This window comes from Chlorocebus sabaeus, chromosome 20 (genome assembly GCF_047675955.1).
Source record: "Chlorocebus sabaeus isolate Y175 chromosome 20, mChlSab1.0.hap1, whole genome shotgun sequence".
In the NCBI taxonomy this organism is placed as follows: Eukaryota; Metazoa; Chordata; class Mammalia; order Primates; family Cercopithecidae; genus Chlorocebus; species Chlorocebus sabaeus.
The window spans coordinates 126,448,839-126,465,760 of NC_132923.1; the positions used below are offsets into that span (position 1 = coordinate 126,448,839).

At 42.5% G+C, this 16,922-nt stretch overlaps 1 protein-coding gene across 7 annotated transcripts in view; it reads right to left on the reverse strand.

Annotated features, from left to right (window-relative positions):
* Window positions 1-16,922, reverse strand: part of KIF1B (kinesin family member 1B) — a 176,229-nt gene that overhangs the window by 15,223 nt on the left and 144,084 nt on the right. For all 7 annotated transcript variants that reach the window (XM_073007847.1, XM_073007848.1, XM_007980610.3 and 4 more), the window contains 6 exons: window positions 15,826-15,931; window positions 6,913-7,027; window positions 5,795-5,928; window positions 3,935-3,996; window positions 1,242-1,387; window positions 838-1,077 (listed from right to left, as the gene is read on the reverse strand). In XM_073007847.1, coding sequence (XP_072863948.1) covers window positions 838-1,077; window positions 1,242-1,387; window positions 3,935-3,996; window positions 5,795-5,928; window positions 6,913-7,027; window positions 15,826-15,931 — 803 coding nt within the window. The remainder of the gene's footprint in view (window positions 1-837; window positions 1,078-1,241; window positions 1,388-3,934; window positions 3,997-5,794; window positions 5,929-6,912; window positions 7,028-15,825; window positions 15,932-16,922) is intronic.

Here is a 16,922-nt window from a genome sequence, read left to right on the forward strand (position 1 = left end):
AATACAAGATTCTTCACTACACACCTTCTGTTCCAGTCCCACATGAATTCCCCAAGACTGATCATGCAGGACACCACTGCCTCCCTCCTGCGCATCCTTCCAAGGTCAGCTCATGAGCGCCCCCACTACAGATGCTTCTCCTCTGACTCCCATAGCATTTGAAACACACACCTCTATTACATGCTTGTGACCTAATATTCTATAAGCCCTTATATTTTTTAATTTTTAAATTTATTATTATTTTATTTTTTGAGATGGAGTGTTACTCTGTCGCTCAGGCTGGAGTGCAGTGGAGCTACCTTGGCTCACTGCAATCTCTGCCTCCCAGGTTCAAGCAATTCTCCTGCTTCAGCCTCTTGAGTAGCTGGGATTACAGGCGCCCACCACCACGCCTGGCTAATTTTTGTATTTTTAGTAGAGACAGGGTTTCACCATGTTGGCCAGGCTGCTCTCAAACTCCAGACCTCAGGTGATCTGCCTGCCTCAGCCCTGTAAAGTGCTGGGATTATAGGCGTGAGCCACTGAGCCTGGCCTAATTTTTGTTTTTGTAGAGACAAGGTCTCACTATGTTAGCCCAGGTTTGTCTTGAACTCCTGGGCTCAAGCAATCCCTTTGCTTCAGCCTCCCAAAGTGGTGGGGTAACAGGCATGAGGCAGTGTGCCTGGCCCTGTAAGCGTGTTGACGGTAGGAACTGCGTCTTACTTTTTATTTCTACATTCACAGGATTATCACAGGCCTTCAAACACCTCAAACAAAGGTGTTGAAAATGAATAAACTGAGAGGCTAGTTTGTGAAGCCTTGTGGGAAGACGTTCAGCAAAGAGGAAGGGATTCACACCTTGGTAGCCAGCTCTTTCTCTCGGTCCACCAGGCTTTCGATGTCTGCTGAATCGTAGCCACTGCTCTCGCTGGGTGTGATGGCGCTTTCAAACGTGGTGGTTGAGATCTGAGAGGAGATACTGGTGGAGGTGCTGAGGGTCCCACTGCTGAGGCTGGGGGATAACGAGTCACTCATGGATTTGGGGATGCTGTCACCAAGTCTCTCACGCAGCAGCAAAAAGTGGCGGGTTTTTTCCACCTGAGAAGATCAATACTACTGCTATAGCAAACACAGAGCTCGTTAAGATCTCAGGAGAGAAAAGTAAAAAGCTATGATCACACGCAGCAGGGGGAAGGAAGACTGATACTTTGGCAATCTTGTCCCAGAGTTCTTGCATCTGAGCAACCCTGCCCCCTGGATACCTCATGTAGGAGCTCCAGCTTCTCCAGCTCCCACTGGTGCTCAAGGATGAGACTGTCTCCACGGGGCCGCCAGCCAGCTAAGTTCTCTTCTCCTCGCACATATGCCACTGAGGTATCTAAGATTTTTCTTCTCCTTCTCTGCATGCCTAAGACAAGAGAAAACAAGTTTTTGTTTCAGAAAAAAATTCAATTCCAAGTTTAAGTCAAAACGAATTAATAATTCTTATACGTAGCAAACTAAGACAGTTTGGTCTCAAGATACACGAGATTTTGTTTAAATACCAAAGCAACTCTCTGAACGTTTTTAAAAACTGAGTTTTACATTCTTTGATAATTATAAGACTGGGATGCAATTTAAGAAAATGATAAAATTATGATGTTAGGTGAAAATGTAGAAATATTAAATAGTCTATAATAGTCTATACACTATGGGGCCAGGCACGATGGCTCATTCCCAGCACTTTGGGAGGCTGAGGTGGGCTATCAACTGAGGTCAGGAGTTCGAGACCAGCCTGGCCAACACGGTGAAACCCCATCTCTACTAAAAATATAAAAATTAGCCAGGCGTGGTGGCGGGTGTTTATAATCCCAGCTACTCAGGAGGCTGAGGCAGGAGAATCGCTTGAACCTGGGAGGCGGAGGTTGCAGTGAGCTGAAATGGTGCCACTGCACTCCAGCCTGGACGACAGAGCAAGATTCCATCTTTAAAAAAAAAAAAAAGTCTATACACTATGATTGCAAATAAATAAAAATACACCTAGATGAAACAAGTGGGGAAGGCCAGGCACAGTGGCTCATGCTGTAATCTTAGCACTTTGGGAGGCCAAGGTGGGAGAACCACTTGGGCCCAGGAGTTCAAGACCAGCCTGGGCAACATAGTAAATAAAACCCTGCCTCTACCAAAAATTAAAAAATTGGCCAGGTGTAGTGGCATGAGCCCAGGAATTGGAGGCTGCAGCGAGCTCTCATCACACCAGAGCACTCCAGCCTGGGCAACAGTAAGATCCTGTACCTAAAAATAAAAAATTTTAAAAAGACCGAAGGGAACACACACACGCACATACACACATACACACACTCAGTAGTTCACTGGCTGACAGATGACAGACAGCTTTAGCCTCTATTATTTCCTGTTAATTTTTTTAGTATTATGCTGGTTTTACATATTAAATACATGAATTTATATTAATTTAAAAAATTCCTCAAGGAACTATCTGGATATTATAATAATTAACTGCTACTTGGATTCATACTCAAAGTCTTCTTTACTTATCTAAGTCTTGCCTGTGGGCCCTGACTTGTTTTCCATGTATATTCTATAAAATGACTCAAACTCATACTAATCAAATGCTATTAGAAAACCCTAACTTTTGTTCATGTTTCAGTTTACAAACATAGAAATGCTAAGTGCTGCTTAAGTTCGCCTAGCTAGAGGAACAAGAGCAGTTTAAAAACACATTAAAAAGAATACAGAACAAATCTGACTTAATAATTTGATTTTTTGCCGGGCGCGGTGGCTCACGCCTGTAATCCCAGCACTTTGGGAGGCGGAGGCGGGCGGATCATGAGGTCAGGAGATCAAGACCATCCTGGCTAACACACTGAAACCCCGTCTCTACTAAAAATACAAAGAAATTAGCCAGGCGTGGCGGCGTGCGCCTGTTGTCCCAGCTGCTGGGAAGGCTGAGGCAGGAGAATGGCGTGAACCTGGGAGGCAGAGGTTACAGTGAGCTGAGATTGTGCCACTGCACTCCAGCCTGGGTGACAGAGTAAGACTCTGTCTAAAAAAAAATAAAAATCAAATTTTTGGTTTTTTTTTTGAGACGAAGTCTCACTCTGTCACCCAGGCTGGAGTGCAGTGGCACAATCTCAGCTCACTGCAAGCTCTGCCTCCCAGGTTCACGCCATTCTCCTGCCTCAGCCTCCCGAGTAGCTGGGACCATAGGTGCCCACCACCACGCTCGGCTAATTTTTGTATTTTTAGTAGAGATGGGGTTTCACCATATTGGCCAGGCTGGTCTCGAACTCCTGACCTCATGATCTGCCCACCTCGGCCTCCCACAGTGTTGGGATGACAGGCATGAGCCACTAGGCCCGGCCCACATGAATTTTTTAACTCAAATTTTACTCATAGCCTAGTGATACTGTGATACAATTTTAATACAATTGTACATTATAAACCAAACAATGTTGCAACTCTGAAAAAGGTAACTCCTACCACCCCTCCTCAATCAAACTGGCTTATAAGACACATGGTTTCTAAAATGTTTTATATCTATCCTACTTGGGTAGACTCTCCAGTTTTTATATACAGTATATTTTTTATTTACTTATTTTTTTTTGAGACGGAGTCTCACTCTGTTGCCCAGGCAGGCTGGAGTGCAGTGGCACAATCTCGGCTCACTGCAACCTCCACCTCCTGGGTTTGAGCAAGTCTCCTGCCTCAGCCTCCCAAGTAGCTAGGATTACAGGCACACACCACCACACCTGGCTAATTCTTGTATTTTTAGTGGAGAAGGGGCTTCACCATGTTGGCCAGGCTGGTCTCCAACTCCTGACAGCAGGTGATCTGCCCACCTCGGCCTCCCACAGTGCTAGGATTACAGGTGTGTGCTCCTATGCCCAGCCTAAACACAGGATACTTGAAACATACACAAAGATAACTATCACCTCATCAATCCACAAGAGCTTACCTGGACTACCTGTGTCTGACATTTTGCATAAGCTGAGTTCGTAAATGCCAGTGACTCGATTCCTATTTGAAGAAAATAAAACAATTGTTTAATCTCTTACAGCACAAAAACAGGAAGATTTCAATCCCTGCTACTTAAAATAATGTCTTCGCTGCAGGGACTGCAACCCATCCTCAAATGTAATTACAGACATTTCTTATTTGTCACTGCTGTTTTCCTATTTTGAACTTAAGTAGCATACCTTTTCCTAGAGGAGTCTGCTTTCATCTCAATTTTATTTATTTATTCATTTTTAATTTTTTTTTTGAGACGGAGTCTCGCTCTGTCGCCCAGGCTGGAGTGCAGTGGCCGGATCTCAGCTCACTGCAAGCTCCGCCTCCCGGGTTTACGCCATTCTCCTGCCTCAGCCTCCCGAGTAGCTGGGACTACAGGCTCCCGCCACCTCGCCTGGCTAGTTTTTTTTGTATTTTTTAGTAGAGACGGGGTGTTTCACCGTGTTAGCCAGGATGGTCTCAATCTCCTGACCTCGTGATCCCCCGTCTCAGCCTCCCAAAGTGCTGGGATTACAGGCTTGAGCCACCGTGCCCGGCCTCAATTTTATTTTTTTAGAGATAGGGTTTCCCTGTGTCACCCAGGTTGGAGTGCAGTGGTGTAATCACAGCTCACTGCAGCCTCAAACTCCTGGACTCATGTGATCCTCCTGCCTCAGCCTCCTGAGTGGTTGGGACTTCAGGCATGCACCACCATACCCAGCTAATTTTTAAATTTTTTTGTAGAGACAGGGTCTCACTATGTTGCCCAGGCTGGTCTTGAACTCCTGGCCTCAAGTGATCCTTCCACCTTGGCATCAAAAAGTGCTGAGATTATACGCATCAAAAAGTGCTGAGATTATAGGCATAAGCCACCATGCCCCACCACATCTCTATCTTTTAAACACTTTATTTCAATAGGGTGAATAAAATTGAATGATAAACTAGAAAATTTACAATATAAATATGAAAACTAAAAATTTGTCTTTTCTTACTATAAGAGAGAAGATATGAGGAAACAATGACTAGAATGAAATGATAATCAACAACTTCTGGGGATTCTGAGTAGTAGGAGGTATAATACCTTCTATTGTATTAGCAACATTTTTTAAGCTGGGTGGTGATACCCAAGTATTCAATGTATTTTTTCTCTTTTTCTTTTCTTTTTTTTTTTAATTTTGAGACAGGGTCTCACTGTTTCACCCAGGCTGGAGTGCAGTGGCTCTATCATGGCTTACGGCAGCCTCAACCTCTCAAGCTCAACTGATCCTCTCACCTCAGCCTCCTGAGAAGCTGGGACTATAGGCGTGTGTCACCACACCTGGGTAATTTTAAAATTTTCTGTGGAGATGGGGTCTCACTGTGTTGCCCAAGCTGGTCTCAAACTCCTAAGCTTAAGCAATCCTCTGTCCTTGGCCTCCCAACATGCTGGGATTACAGACATGAGCCACTGTGTCTGCCTTCACTGTATTTTTCCTGACATATTTTGTATGCCTTAAATATGCATAATAAATCTTAAAAAGAAGAAAATTTCAATGGTACTCTGTTAGAAATAATAATGATGACATTTAAAAGTCTTTGCAAGTTTAGTCTTTGCAAAATTGTTTTAGAGGTTCACAATGTAATATTCCTTCTTTCCCTCATAACTCATCCATCCATCAACATTTTATTAAATGTCAGCATGCAAGTCAGTACATTCCAGGTGCCAGTTACCAAAATGGTTCATAAACTGTAAACTAACCGTGAGAAAGTAAGCCAAGAATACTTAAGGACTAATGATTCTGTTGTACTGAACAAACAAACTGGAAGCTAACTTGTGTGAAAAACTTACGAATCTGGTGACTTCGAGTAGCCACTGCCAAAGAGGCTACGCAGAGAGCGTGGTGGTGAGATCTTGGCATCTCGGGAATAGAAGACCATGCACACATCCTTGGTGATGACAGCCGGCTGGATGCAATGATCCAGCTGAAAGCAGACAGGGTAGGTGCTGATGAAGTGTAGGCAGAGTACTGTGACCAGAGTCTATACACGAATGTATTTGGAAAGCTAGTCCCAGTTGTGAGAACTGAAGAATTTCAGCTCCACGAATTATTTCAACAGTCACCCAGTGGATAATATGTGCAAGAGTAGGTAGTACTCCTTATAGATGCATTTATTTATTTATCTGTTTATTTTTATTTATTTATTTATTTTTTCTGAGATGGAGTCTTGCTCTGTCACCCAGCCTGGAGTGCAGTGATGCGATCTTGGCTCACTGCAAGCTCCGCCTCCCAGGTTCACGCCATTCTCCTGCCTCAGCCTCCCCAGCAGCTGGGACTACAGGCACCTGCCACCACACCTGGCTAATATTTTTGTATTTTTAGTAGAGACGGGGTTTCACCATGTTAGCCAGGATGGTCTCGATCTCCTGACCTCGTGATCCACCCGCCTCAGCCTCCCAAAGTGCTGGGATTATAGGAGTGAGCCACCGCGCCTGGCAGATTCATTTATTTTTATCTGAGGTAAATGTTGTTTCCCCTGATAGGTGAGGAAACTGAGGCAAAGAGAGTTTCTCCAAGGACATAGAGGAAGTAAGTAGCAGCACAGGGATTTGAACTGACAGGCTGGGTCCTGGGTCTGGGCTGTTAACCACTATTACACTCTGTCCACAACTATAAAAACAAGAGGTAACATTTTCTTAAAAATCACACATTCTTCAAACAGTGGTGATTAGGCTACTAAAGCTGAAGCTGGAATGAAAGTCATGTGATTTTTTGAGTAAACAGAACCCAGGAATAGAATCTAATATAATCAGAAGAGTTAGCAAAGTATAATAAAATGAAAAACTTAAGGATATGGAGGAAGAAAGAGGACAAAACAAGTGGAATCTTTGCTGACCACTTCCTGCTGTAACCTGCACAGTGTTCAGGGCTGACTGTTCGCATCAACTGAAGCTCCCGGTCTCCTCACCTCTAGGTAGGCCGACAAGGTCATATAGATCTTTTCTCCATAAGGTGTCACTCGGTTCAGAAGAAGGGAGTTATGTAGAGAGCTATCCCACACAGCCTCAAAGCGGTAGAAGGTCCTAAGGTCAGAAAGACAAGAAGGAGTCATCCAAGCTAAAATCACCTTAGCCCAGGTACTGACACTGTCAATCATCCTAAAGAACCCTATGCCAACCAACTGACACTTTCAATTTATCAAACTCTAATAACAGAGAGGAACACTTATCTCCTAGGAGGAAAAGATAGGTCCCCATCATCTTGCCCCCAACCCTACCCATCATTAAGGAACACTTAGTTGTGCCTTTTTTTTTTTTTTTTTTGAGACGGAGGCTCACCCAGGCTGGAGTCACCCAGGCTGGAGTGCAGTGGAATTATCTCGGATCACTGCAACCTCTGCCTCCTGGGTTCAAGTGATTCTCCTGCCTCAGCCTTCCAAGTAGCTGGGATTATAGGCGCACACCACCATGCCTGGCTAATTTTTGTCATTTTTAGTAGAGACAGGGTTTCACCATGTTGGTCAGGCTGGTCTTGAACTCCTGACCTCAGATGATCCGCCTGCCTCGGCCTCCCAAAGTGCTGGGATTACAGGCATGAGCCACTGCGCGTGGCCAGTTGTGCTTTTTTAAATTTTGTTTTGACAAGCCTGCCTCTGCCTATAAACATAAAAATAGTAAGGTCAATCAAAAGGATTAAGATGAAATGGTGAGTGAGTATGGACAGAAACTGAAAGAATAAAGAAAGACTAAGTAAGCTCTCCTGTCAGTCAACGATGAGAGCAGGAAGTGAATGCTCAGTCATTTGTCAGCTTCGATCTTCACATCACAAGAAGGCTAAACATCATTCAATCCAGTGCTGCTGGGCCTCAGAAACGTCACAGATATATCTGAGGGGATTAATGGTAGAAACTGGGTAGAAGGGTTTAAGTATAGACAGTCTTATTTTATTTTATTTTTGAGACAGAGTTTCACTCTGTCACCCAGGCTGGAGTGCAGTGGCACAATCTCAGCTCACTGCAACCTCTGCCTCCTGGGTTCAAGCGATTCTCCTGCCTCAGCCTCCTGAGTAGCTGGGATTATAGGCAAGCACCATTACGCCAGTTAATTTTTGTATTTTTAGTAGAGGCAGGGTTTCATTATGTTAGCCAGGCTGGTCTCAAACTCCTGACCTCAAGCAATCTGCCCACCTCGACCTCCCAAAGTGCTGGGAGTATAGGTGTGAGCCACCGTGCCGGTCGAGAGCCTTATTTTAAATAAAAGAACAAAAGTTTATTCTTAACTGATGTTTCAGTAAAAGAGAATAATTTTTTAACACTAGAGCCAGCCAAATATCATTTGTTAGCTTTTAAAAAAAAAGCCATTTGAAAAATTAATCTTACATTTATATAACAAATGGAAACTTAATTTAATAGATACTCACAAACTGTTTTGCTGTTGTTGTTCTAATATCGTTTTTTTCTACTGGTAAAACAACATAAACTCTAATTGACATTAAATCTTCCAGTTCTGCAAGTCTAATCTGAAACATGGCACTTAGTTGAAAAGCAGTGTTACAGATCGATTCCCAATTCTGCCCCATGTTTCCCTTCTCAGACCCCTATGACAAGTGGAGGGAAGATGCCGGGTCTGCCCTGCCACCACTAGTCCTCTGCAGATAGAACACAGCTCACCTGATACACCTAGCAGAGTCCGTGCACACTCTTTCCTGCCCAATACATTCCTTTTTACTCCTTTTCAAATGGTGACCTCACTATGGCTGCCTTTTCTAGACTTCCTATGACAAGGAGCTGGCATGTCCTCCCTCTAAACACATCCCCATGTTTCTTCCTCCAGAAACGATCAACAGAGAGAACAATACATTTCTGAAACTGAACCCCATGACCACACCTCCTCTTCCAAGTGGCAGCGTATGAGGTCTGATCATCTAGCATAGTTGCTTCTAGATCTAAGTCTTCTTCAAGTATTCACTACTCTCTCAAATGTCTAGCCTTTGAGGCAGTGAGTGTGGGTCAAGAAAATTCTCTACAAAGACAGAGAAGATAGAGAAACAACAAGACAAAGACACCAAGTGACCCAAACAGGAACAGAAAAGACAGACAATGAAAGCCTTTCTATAGTTCCTGGGCTCCCTGGGCACAGGAGGAAACCCTTCAGGTGTCCATAAACCTCTGTGTAGAGGAAATTTTTAATTTGGTTTAAGACATATTCTAATATTGGGTGACGATATCCACTACTTCAACAGATGCCACTTGAGAACTATCACTGTGATATCTTTTTTTTTTTTTTTTTTTTTGAGACGGAGGCTTACTTTTGTCACCCAGGCTGGAGTGCAGTGGCGCAATCTCGGCTTACTGCAACCTCCTCATTCCGGGTTCAACCGATTCTCCTGCCTCAGCCTCCAGAGGTCTACTCTTTTATTGTGTCCCTGTTTTTGTCAAAGTACCTAGAAGGGGTGGGGCTTCTTTGTCCGATTTCAGAGACTGGATACATCCATTCTAAAGTTAAATAAACCCCTCTTCTTAGAGTGAGGGCATTTATGACTTTGGTGACATCTGACAGAAATTTCTTTTTTTTTTTTTCTTTTTTTTGAGACGGAGTCTCGCTCTGTCACCCAGGCTGGAGTGCAGTGGCAGGATCTCAGCTCACTGCAAGCTCCTGCTCCCGGGTTTACGCCATTCTCCTGCCTCAGCCTCCCGAGTAGCTGGGACTACAGGCGCCCGCCACCGCGCCCGGCTAGTTTTTTTGTACTTTTTAGTAGAGCCAGGGTTTCACTGTGTTCGCCAGGATGGTCTCGATCTCCTGACCTCGTGATCCGCCCGTCTCGGCCTCCCAAAGTGCTGGGATTACAGGCTTGAGCCACCGCGCCCGGCATCTGACAGAAATTTCTATCAGTGCTGCTGTCTTAAGTTCCAAACCATAACGTGGCACCTCCCAGGACCACTGCTGAGATTTCATGACAATGACTCTTTCAACTGAGGCAAATGTTTTGAACTTGTCAAAAAAAGCCTCTTCACATTTCTGTTTTCAGACTAAGCTTTCACTTAACGTAAAGAAAAATTCACTGGCAGAAACCTGGTTAACACATAAGAAATTTTGACTCCACTGAAGTCTTCCTGTATTAAGGGAAAATTTTTCTTTTCTTGTTTATTTATTTATTTTTTTTTTGAGACAGAGTCTCGCTCTGTAGCCCAGGCAGGAGTGCAGTGGAGGGATTTCGGTTCGCTGCAAGCTCCGCCTCTCGGGTTCACGCCATTCTCCTGCCTCAGCATCGCGAGTAGCTGGAACTAACAGGCGCCTGACACCACGCCCAGCTAATTTTTTTGTATTTTTAGTAGAGATGGGGTTTCACTGTGTTAGCCAAGATGGTCTCGATCTCCTGTCCTCATGATCCACCCGCCTCGGCCTCCCAAAGTGCTGCGATTATAGGCGTGAGCCACCACGCCTGGCTCATTTTTTTTTTAATTTTGTCAAAAAAAGTTTCTTTTTTTTTTTTTTGCTTTGGACTTGCTGCACCAAGTTCTGTTGGAACACCCACCAAAGGTGGTAACTCAATTTTTTAAAAAAAATTATTTTTAAAATTTTTTTTTTGAGACAGAGTCTTGCTCTTGTCACCCAGGCTGGAGTGCAATGGTGCGATCTTGGCTCACTGCAACCTCCACCTCCTGGGTTTAAGCGATTCTCCTGCCTCAGCCTCCCAAGTAGCTGGGATTACAGGCACCCAACACCAAGTCTGGCTAATTTTTTAAATTTTAGTAGAGATGGGGTTCACCGTGTTGGCCAGGTTGGTCTCAAACTCCTGACCTCAGGTGATCCACCCGCCCGGCCTCCCAAAGTGCTGGGATTACAGGTGTGAGCCACTGCGCCTGGCCTACTTTGTTTTTAGAGACAGGGTCTTGCTCTGTTGCCCAGGCTGGAGTGCACTGGTGCAGTCTAACTCCTGGGCTCAAGTGATCTTCCCACCTCAGCCTCCTGAGTAGCTGGGAATACAGGCACGAGTCACCACTCCCAGCTAATTTTTTTTTTTTCCCCCTGTAGAGACAAGTTCTACATTGCCCAGGCAGGTCTTGAACTCTTGGGTTCAAGTGATCTTCCTACCTTAGTAGGAAAGTGCTAGTATTACAGGTATGAGCCATTACAGTGGCAATTCTTGAGAGGTGATTGTAAGAAATACAACACAGGCTGGGGAGAAATGTCAATTTAATTAAGCTTGCAATAGAATTTAGGGTTACAAACAGGGCTGAATCCCAAGACATATTTTCCTGTATGCCTCCTAAGGTGGTGAGAAGTAATTCCAAATGGATTTCTCAAGATGTTCTGAACAGCAGCAGCATCAGAGGAAAAACAGGTTTCAAGGTGACTGCTTTGAAGGATATATTCCTTTGAATTTATGATTTATGAACAATTAGAGATCAACTTCTGGTCAGTCATGGTAGCTTACAGTCATGGTAGCTGTAATCCCAGCACTATGGGAGGTAAAAGTGGGAAGATCACTTGAGGCCAGGAATTTGAGGCCAGCCTGGGCAATACAGCGAGAACCCATCTCTACAAAAAAATTTTAAATTAGCTAGGCATGGTGGCACATGTCTGGAGTCCCAGCTATTCGGGAGGCTGAGGCGGGAGGACTGCTTGAGCCCAGGAATTCAAGATTGCAGTGAGCTACGATCATGCTACTACTGCCCTTTATTTATATATTTATATATTTATATATTTATTTATTTAGAGTCTAGCTCTCTTACCAGCCTGGAGTGCAGTGGCGTGATCTTGGCTCCCTGCAACCTCCGCCTCCTAGGTTCAAGTGATTCTCCTGCCTCAGCCTCCTGAGTAGCTGGGACTACAGACACGTGCTGCCACGTCCAGCTAATTTTTCTATTTTTAGTTGAGATGGGGTTTTACCATATTGGCCAAGATGGTCTTGATCTCTTAACCTCGTGATCCGCCCGCCTTGGTCTCCCAAAGTGCTGGGATTACAGGGGTGAGCCACCATGCCCGGCCACAATTTTTGTTTTTTTTTTTAAAAACCATCTGCAGGTATAGCTACTACACTCTAGCCTGGACAACAAAGCAAGACCTTTCTTGTCTCAAGAAAACAAAACAGAAACCACCTTCTTACATTATGGTCACATCTGATGAACCCTCTTGAGTTCATTAGGAGAATCTCTGAAATATAAACTGAATGGAGTCCAAATTAAGGGATATAATCATTATATCAGTAACATCAGTCAAATATATAAATATGTTTATGTTTTTTTTTTTTTTTTTTGGAGACAGAGTCTTGCTCTGTCGCCCAGGCTGGAGTGCAGTGGCGTGATCTTGGCTCACTGCAACCTCTGCCTCCGGGGTTCAAGCGATCCTCTGCCTCAGCTTCCTGAGTAGCTGGGATTACAGGTGCCCACCACCATGCCAGGCTAATTTTTCTATTTTTGGTAGAGACGGGGTTTCACCATGTTAGCCAGGATGGTCTCGATCTCCTGACCTCATGATCTGCCCACCTCGGCCTCCCAAAGTGCTGGGATTACAGGCATGAGCCACTGAGACCAGCCCGTTTATGTATTTTTTAAAATTTTAGGTTATATTGTCATGTATCACTTCCTTCAATTTTCTTCCCTAAATGAGATAATTTTAAAAAAACTTCCTTTAATACCAAACTAGGATTTTTTTCTATTCCAAAAGAAGAAAATAAACAGATAAAACAAGTAGTCCTGACAGAAGAAAGATAAATATTTAAAAACATATATAAAATATTTCTCACAGACTCAGCTATCCAAATAGCCAAATTTGTCTCTATTACCGCACAGGACAAAACAGAGAAGAAAGGGAACCATTTTGCAAGGCTGTAACGGGCTCAGGTTTTATAAAGCAATAAACCTTTCAAGCTTTTGACAGACAGAAGACAGATAAAGAGGAGAACAGAAAACAAAACCTGAGATTCTGTATGAAATGGAGAAACATTCTACTTTGTAATATAGAAGAGGAAAACTTGAAAGGGCCTAAGAATAAAATTGACAAGTTTAGTAAATGGAATGAGAAAATAATTTGAAACTCTAAAAATCATTTAAGAAGCTATATGCTTCTTAGGGTACAGAATAGGGTCTACTTAATCCTAGGTACAGTAGGTTTACATGGGGAGGGGACTACAAAATTAAAATAGCAATCAAAGCAACATAAGACAGAAAGCATTCTGATAAACTAGAATCCTATGTGGAAAAAAGCAAACAGAAAATACCTAGGAATATCCTTATCAAGAAAGAGCCTGCAAAAACATAGAAAAGGCTTTAGTTAGTGCAGCAAACACAAAAACCAAAAAAACAAAAGAAATTGAGAGAATCAGAAAAAAAAATATATATATAAGACAAATTTGCTGATAAGCAAAGTGAATTCAAGTGGACAATTAACAGAGAATCCCATGGAACACAATTCGATAGAGGACTTACAAAAACATGGATCCCTCTCCTGAGACTTCCAACTAAGGAAAATACCAAACATAGGAGGGAAAGTGGAGACCACCACCATCAATACCCCTTTCAGTGGTGACTTAGTATTGAGAATAATAGGAAATTGCTATGGAGTTAAGGGAAAACCAAGTCAATGCTTTAACATAAATGTAAGACTGGGAAGAAAAGGAATAATAGTCCCTTGTCAATTATACGCCACTATCAATATATTAGCAAAGCCCTCTAAGATACACACATAATATACCCAAATTGGAGGTAAGTTCAACTTTAAACATTAAATCTTAGACAAATGGAACGAAAGTTCTCTTAACCAAACTCCATTATGCCACTTACCATATTAACCTATGTTTTCTATATCCCTAAAATATACATATTGATAGCTAGTTCTCCTTGAACATTCTAAACTACAAAGATGTCTCATTTGCCCAGACACTTCGCTCCGAAGAGTTAAGTTGAGTGCTTATCAAATGTCAGTAGTATCTGGTCCCAAATCTGTTTCTGCCAGTTGTACTTGTTATTATTATCTAACTTCATTAAACATTAGGCAAATCAATGAAAGATGAAAACAAATAATTTTTGCTCCTGTGAAAACTAAGTTGAATGTTTTCAAAAGGTTTGGTAATGGTGAGTTGTTTAAAAATTACTGTTATGTTTGGGTGAGATAAATGTAAAAGAAAGGGGAAAATGATAAAATGTTTAAATGGTAAAATGTTATTAAATGGTAAAAAGTTTAAAGGACTTCAAACTTAGATTTTCTTCGCAGATTTCTAATTCTTGCTCCACCAAACTAAAAGTCACAGATGATGAATTACAGGTGTGGTTTTGCAAGAAAGACAATCAGAATTTCAGTAAATGACCTTATAATTAAAGAAAAGGCCATGGCCTTCCAGCAAAAGCTTGGTGAATTAATGTAGATTTATATAGTTTAAATTAGAACAGAAATATTTAAGGTGTTTTTCTTTTTGTTATTCTTGACTTCAGCCTTTTTTGATCAACTCATTCTAACTCACAAGATAAACTACTTCTAACAAAGCCAAATTCATTTCTTGTAGCACCTGACCTGTTGTTGGGCATGAATTAAAGGACTTCTCAAAACTACTCTAATGGAGGCAAACTTAGAATAACCAGTATTTCAACCAAAGCCCATCTTTCCCTGTATATTTTACTAAGTACCCTACGGAAATTTACAATACATTTTTCATAGCTACAAAGAAAATGTGGTGGTAAACCCAGCTGAACATTGGCAGAAAACAGAGAGCTATGCAGAATTACTGCAGACTTCAGGGAAATAGTATTGTTCATGATTTTGCCCACGGATAGTTAAAGCACCTGTCTTGATCTCTGCCACACTCCTCCCCAAACCCCAAACACACATGCCCTCTCACTCCTTCCCTCTTTTTCCATAGCCCCTGCCAGCAAACACAGGTTTGTTTCCTTTTTCTCTTTCCTATGGTAAACTATAATACAAGAAAACAACAGAAAGAAATTAATCCTGGTCCAAACCTTTCATTCCATTTCTGACTATTGTCTTATTCTTTCCCTCCTTCCTCTCAACATGGATGTAAACAAGCTTTTCAGGAGCAGACTGAAGCACAGCAAAGTCCTGTGGTGGGAAGGCAGTGTGCTCAGCCCACATTAGAGGAGGCAGCCGCTCCTGTTTCCCAGCCCCTAGGATATAGAGACAGAGTCTCTGAGACAATGAGAACTCCTTTCCTGGGTGAGGTAAGAGGACCCCAGCTGGTTTAGTTCTAGTCTTACAAGGGAAAACAGAATGGCTATGTACTTTATGAATTGTCTGTTATCACCTGATTATAAAAGATAATTTTAAATGAAACATTTAAAATAAAAAACAAAATAAAATCTACTATTTATGGCAGCCAATCTTGGTCGTAAGAGTTCGTATTATTTATCACTTTTGTGCATAAATGAAAACCAAATACTAAGGATAATTGAGCCTATAACAGCAGCAGCAAAGACTAACAACAAGAGGCTTCATTTTATCTTAGAGGGCACGTTTCCATGATACTTAGGAGTGAGAGAAACCTTTCTCTCCACAGCAACCATTTCACAGGAAAACATTTAGTATTGGCAATAATTAATTTGTACTTTTAAATCCTTGGGGAATATACTGAGTTTTCTTTCTCCAATTTTCTTTTATCACTTGTTACATCTATTCAAACTTCACGTGGGACAGATCACTTCCACTCTCTAACAGTAACTGATCCCATACCAACATCTCCAATACTTTCTTTTTTTCTTTTGGGACAGCACAGCAGCCAGGTGAAGAAATAAAGAGATTTTTGAAGCTAGAAGGGAGAAGGGAGCTAATTTCTTCGTCCGAACTGGGAGTCATTAATGAATAAGGAACCTAACAGTGTACCAATTAACGTCCGCAAGTGTGGACTCTTCACGCTGCTCTGGGTGTCCTACCTGCTAGAGTTGTGGGAAGACTTCAGGTACTTGGCAGAAATAATATTTAGGGAGAGGATGGCATCAACTGCAGCTTCATCCACCTCAGGCTTATTCCGAATACGACCTAAAAGAAAGGATAAAGAAAACAGAGCACAGACACATTTAAAAACAAAACATGAACTCATTAAGCCAAAAAGAAACTTTTAAATCTACGTGTAAGTTCAGGAGCTGGAAGGGTCATTTGGTTACCTATGGGGTCCTCCATGGTCTGACTCCATTACTTCCCACATTGAGTTAACTATGAAACCATATCGATTCTTTATTCAAAGAGTTTCTCACATTCATCCCAACTTTTATTTACAATATCATTGCCCTGATCACAAAAGGCCACCTTCTCTCTGATCTGGAACCTGCAACAGCCATTTAACTGGTCTCCCTGCTATTCACACCTCCCCTGTTCCAATCCATTCTACTCTCACCTAATAGCAACTTCTTAAGCCACTGACTGACTGTTTTTTGTTGTTTTCCTTAAATAGGGTCTTGGTCTGTCCCCCAGGCTGGAGTACGGTGGTGCAATCATAGCTAATTCCTGGGCTCAAGTGATCCTCCCACGTAAGCCACCTGAGTAACTGGGACTTTAGGCCTGTAGCACCACATCCAGTTATTTTATTTCATTTTATTGTAGAGACAGGGCCCCACTATGTTGCTCAGGCTGGTCTCGAACTCCTGGGCTCAAACGATCCTCCTGCCTTAGCCTCCCAAAGTGCTGAGATTATAGGCATGAGCCACTGCACCTGGCCATGCTGACTTTATTACACCCCTTTCTTGCTCAAAATCCTGCACTCTGTTTTCAAGTTAACACTAGGGGATGCAGCATTGCATAGAGGTTAAGGACTTGGCCTCTAGTGCTGGACTGCCTGGGTTCCAGCTCCTACCACCTGTGAGGCTTTGGGCCTAAGGTTCAACCACTCTGAGCCTCAGTTCCCTCATATGTCAAGTGAGAATAACAATTCCTTCCATATGTTGTTATGAGGATTAAATAAACTAGTATTTTTGGAGCATTCAGAAAACCACCTAGCACATGGTAAATACTACATCAGAGTTTGTTAATAAAC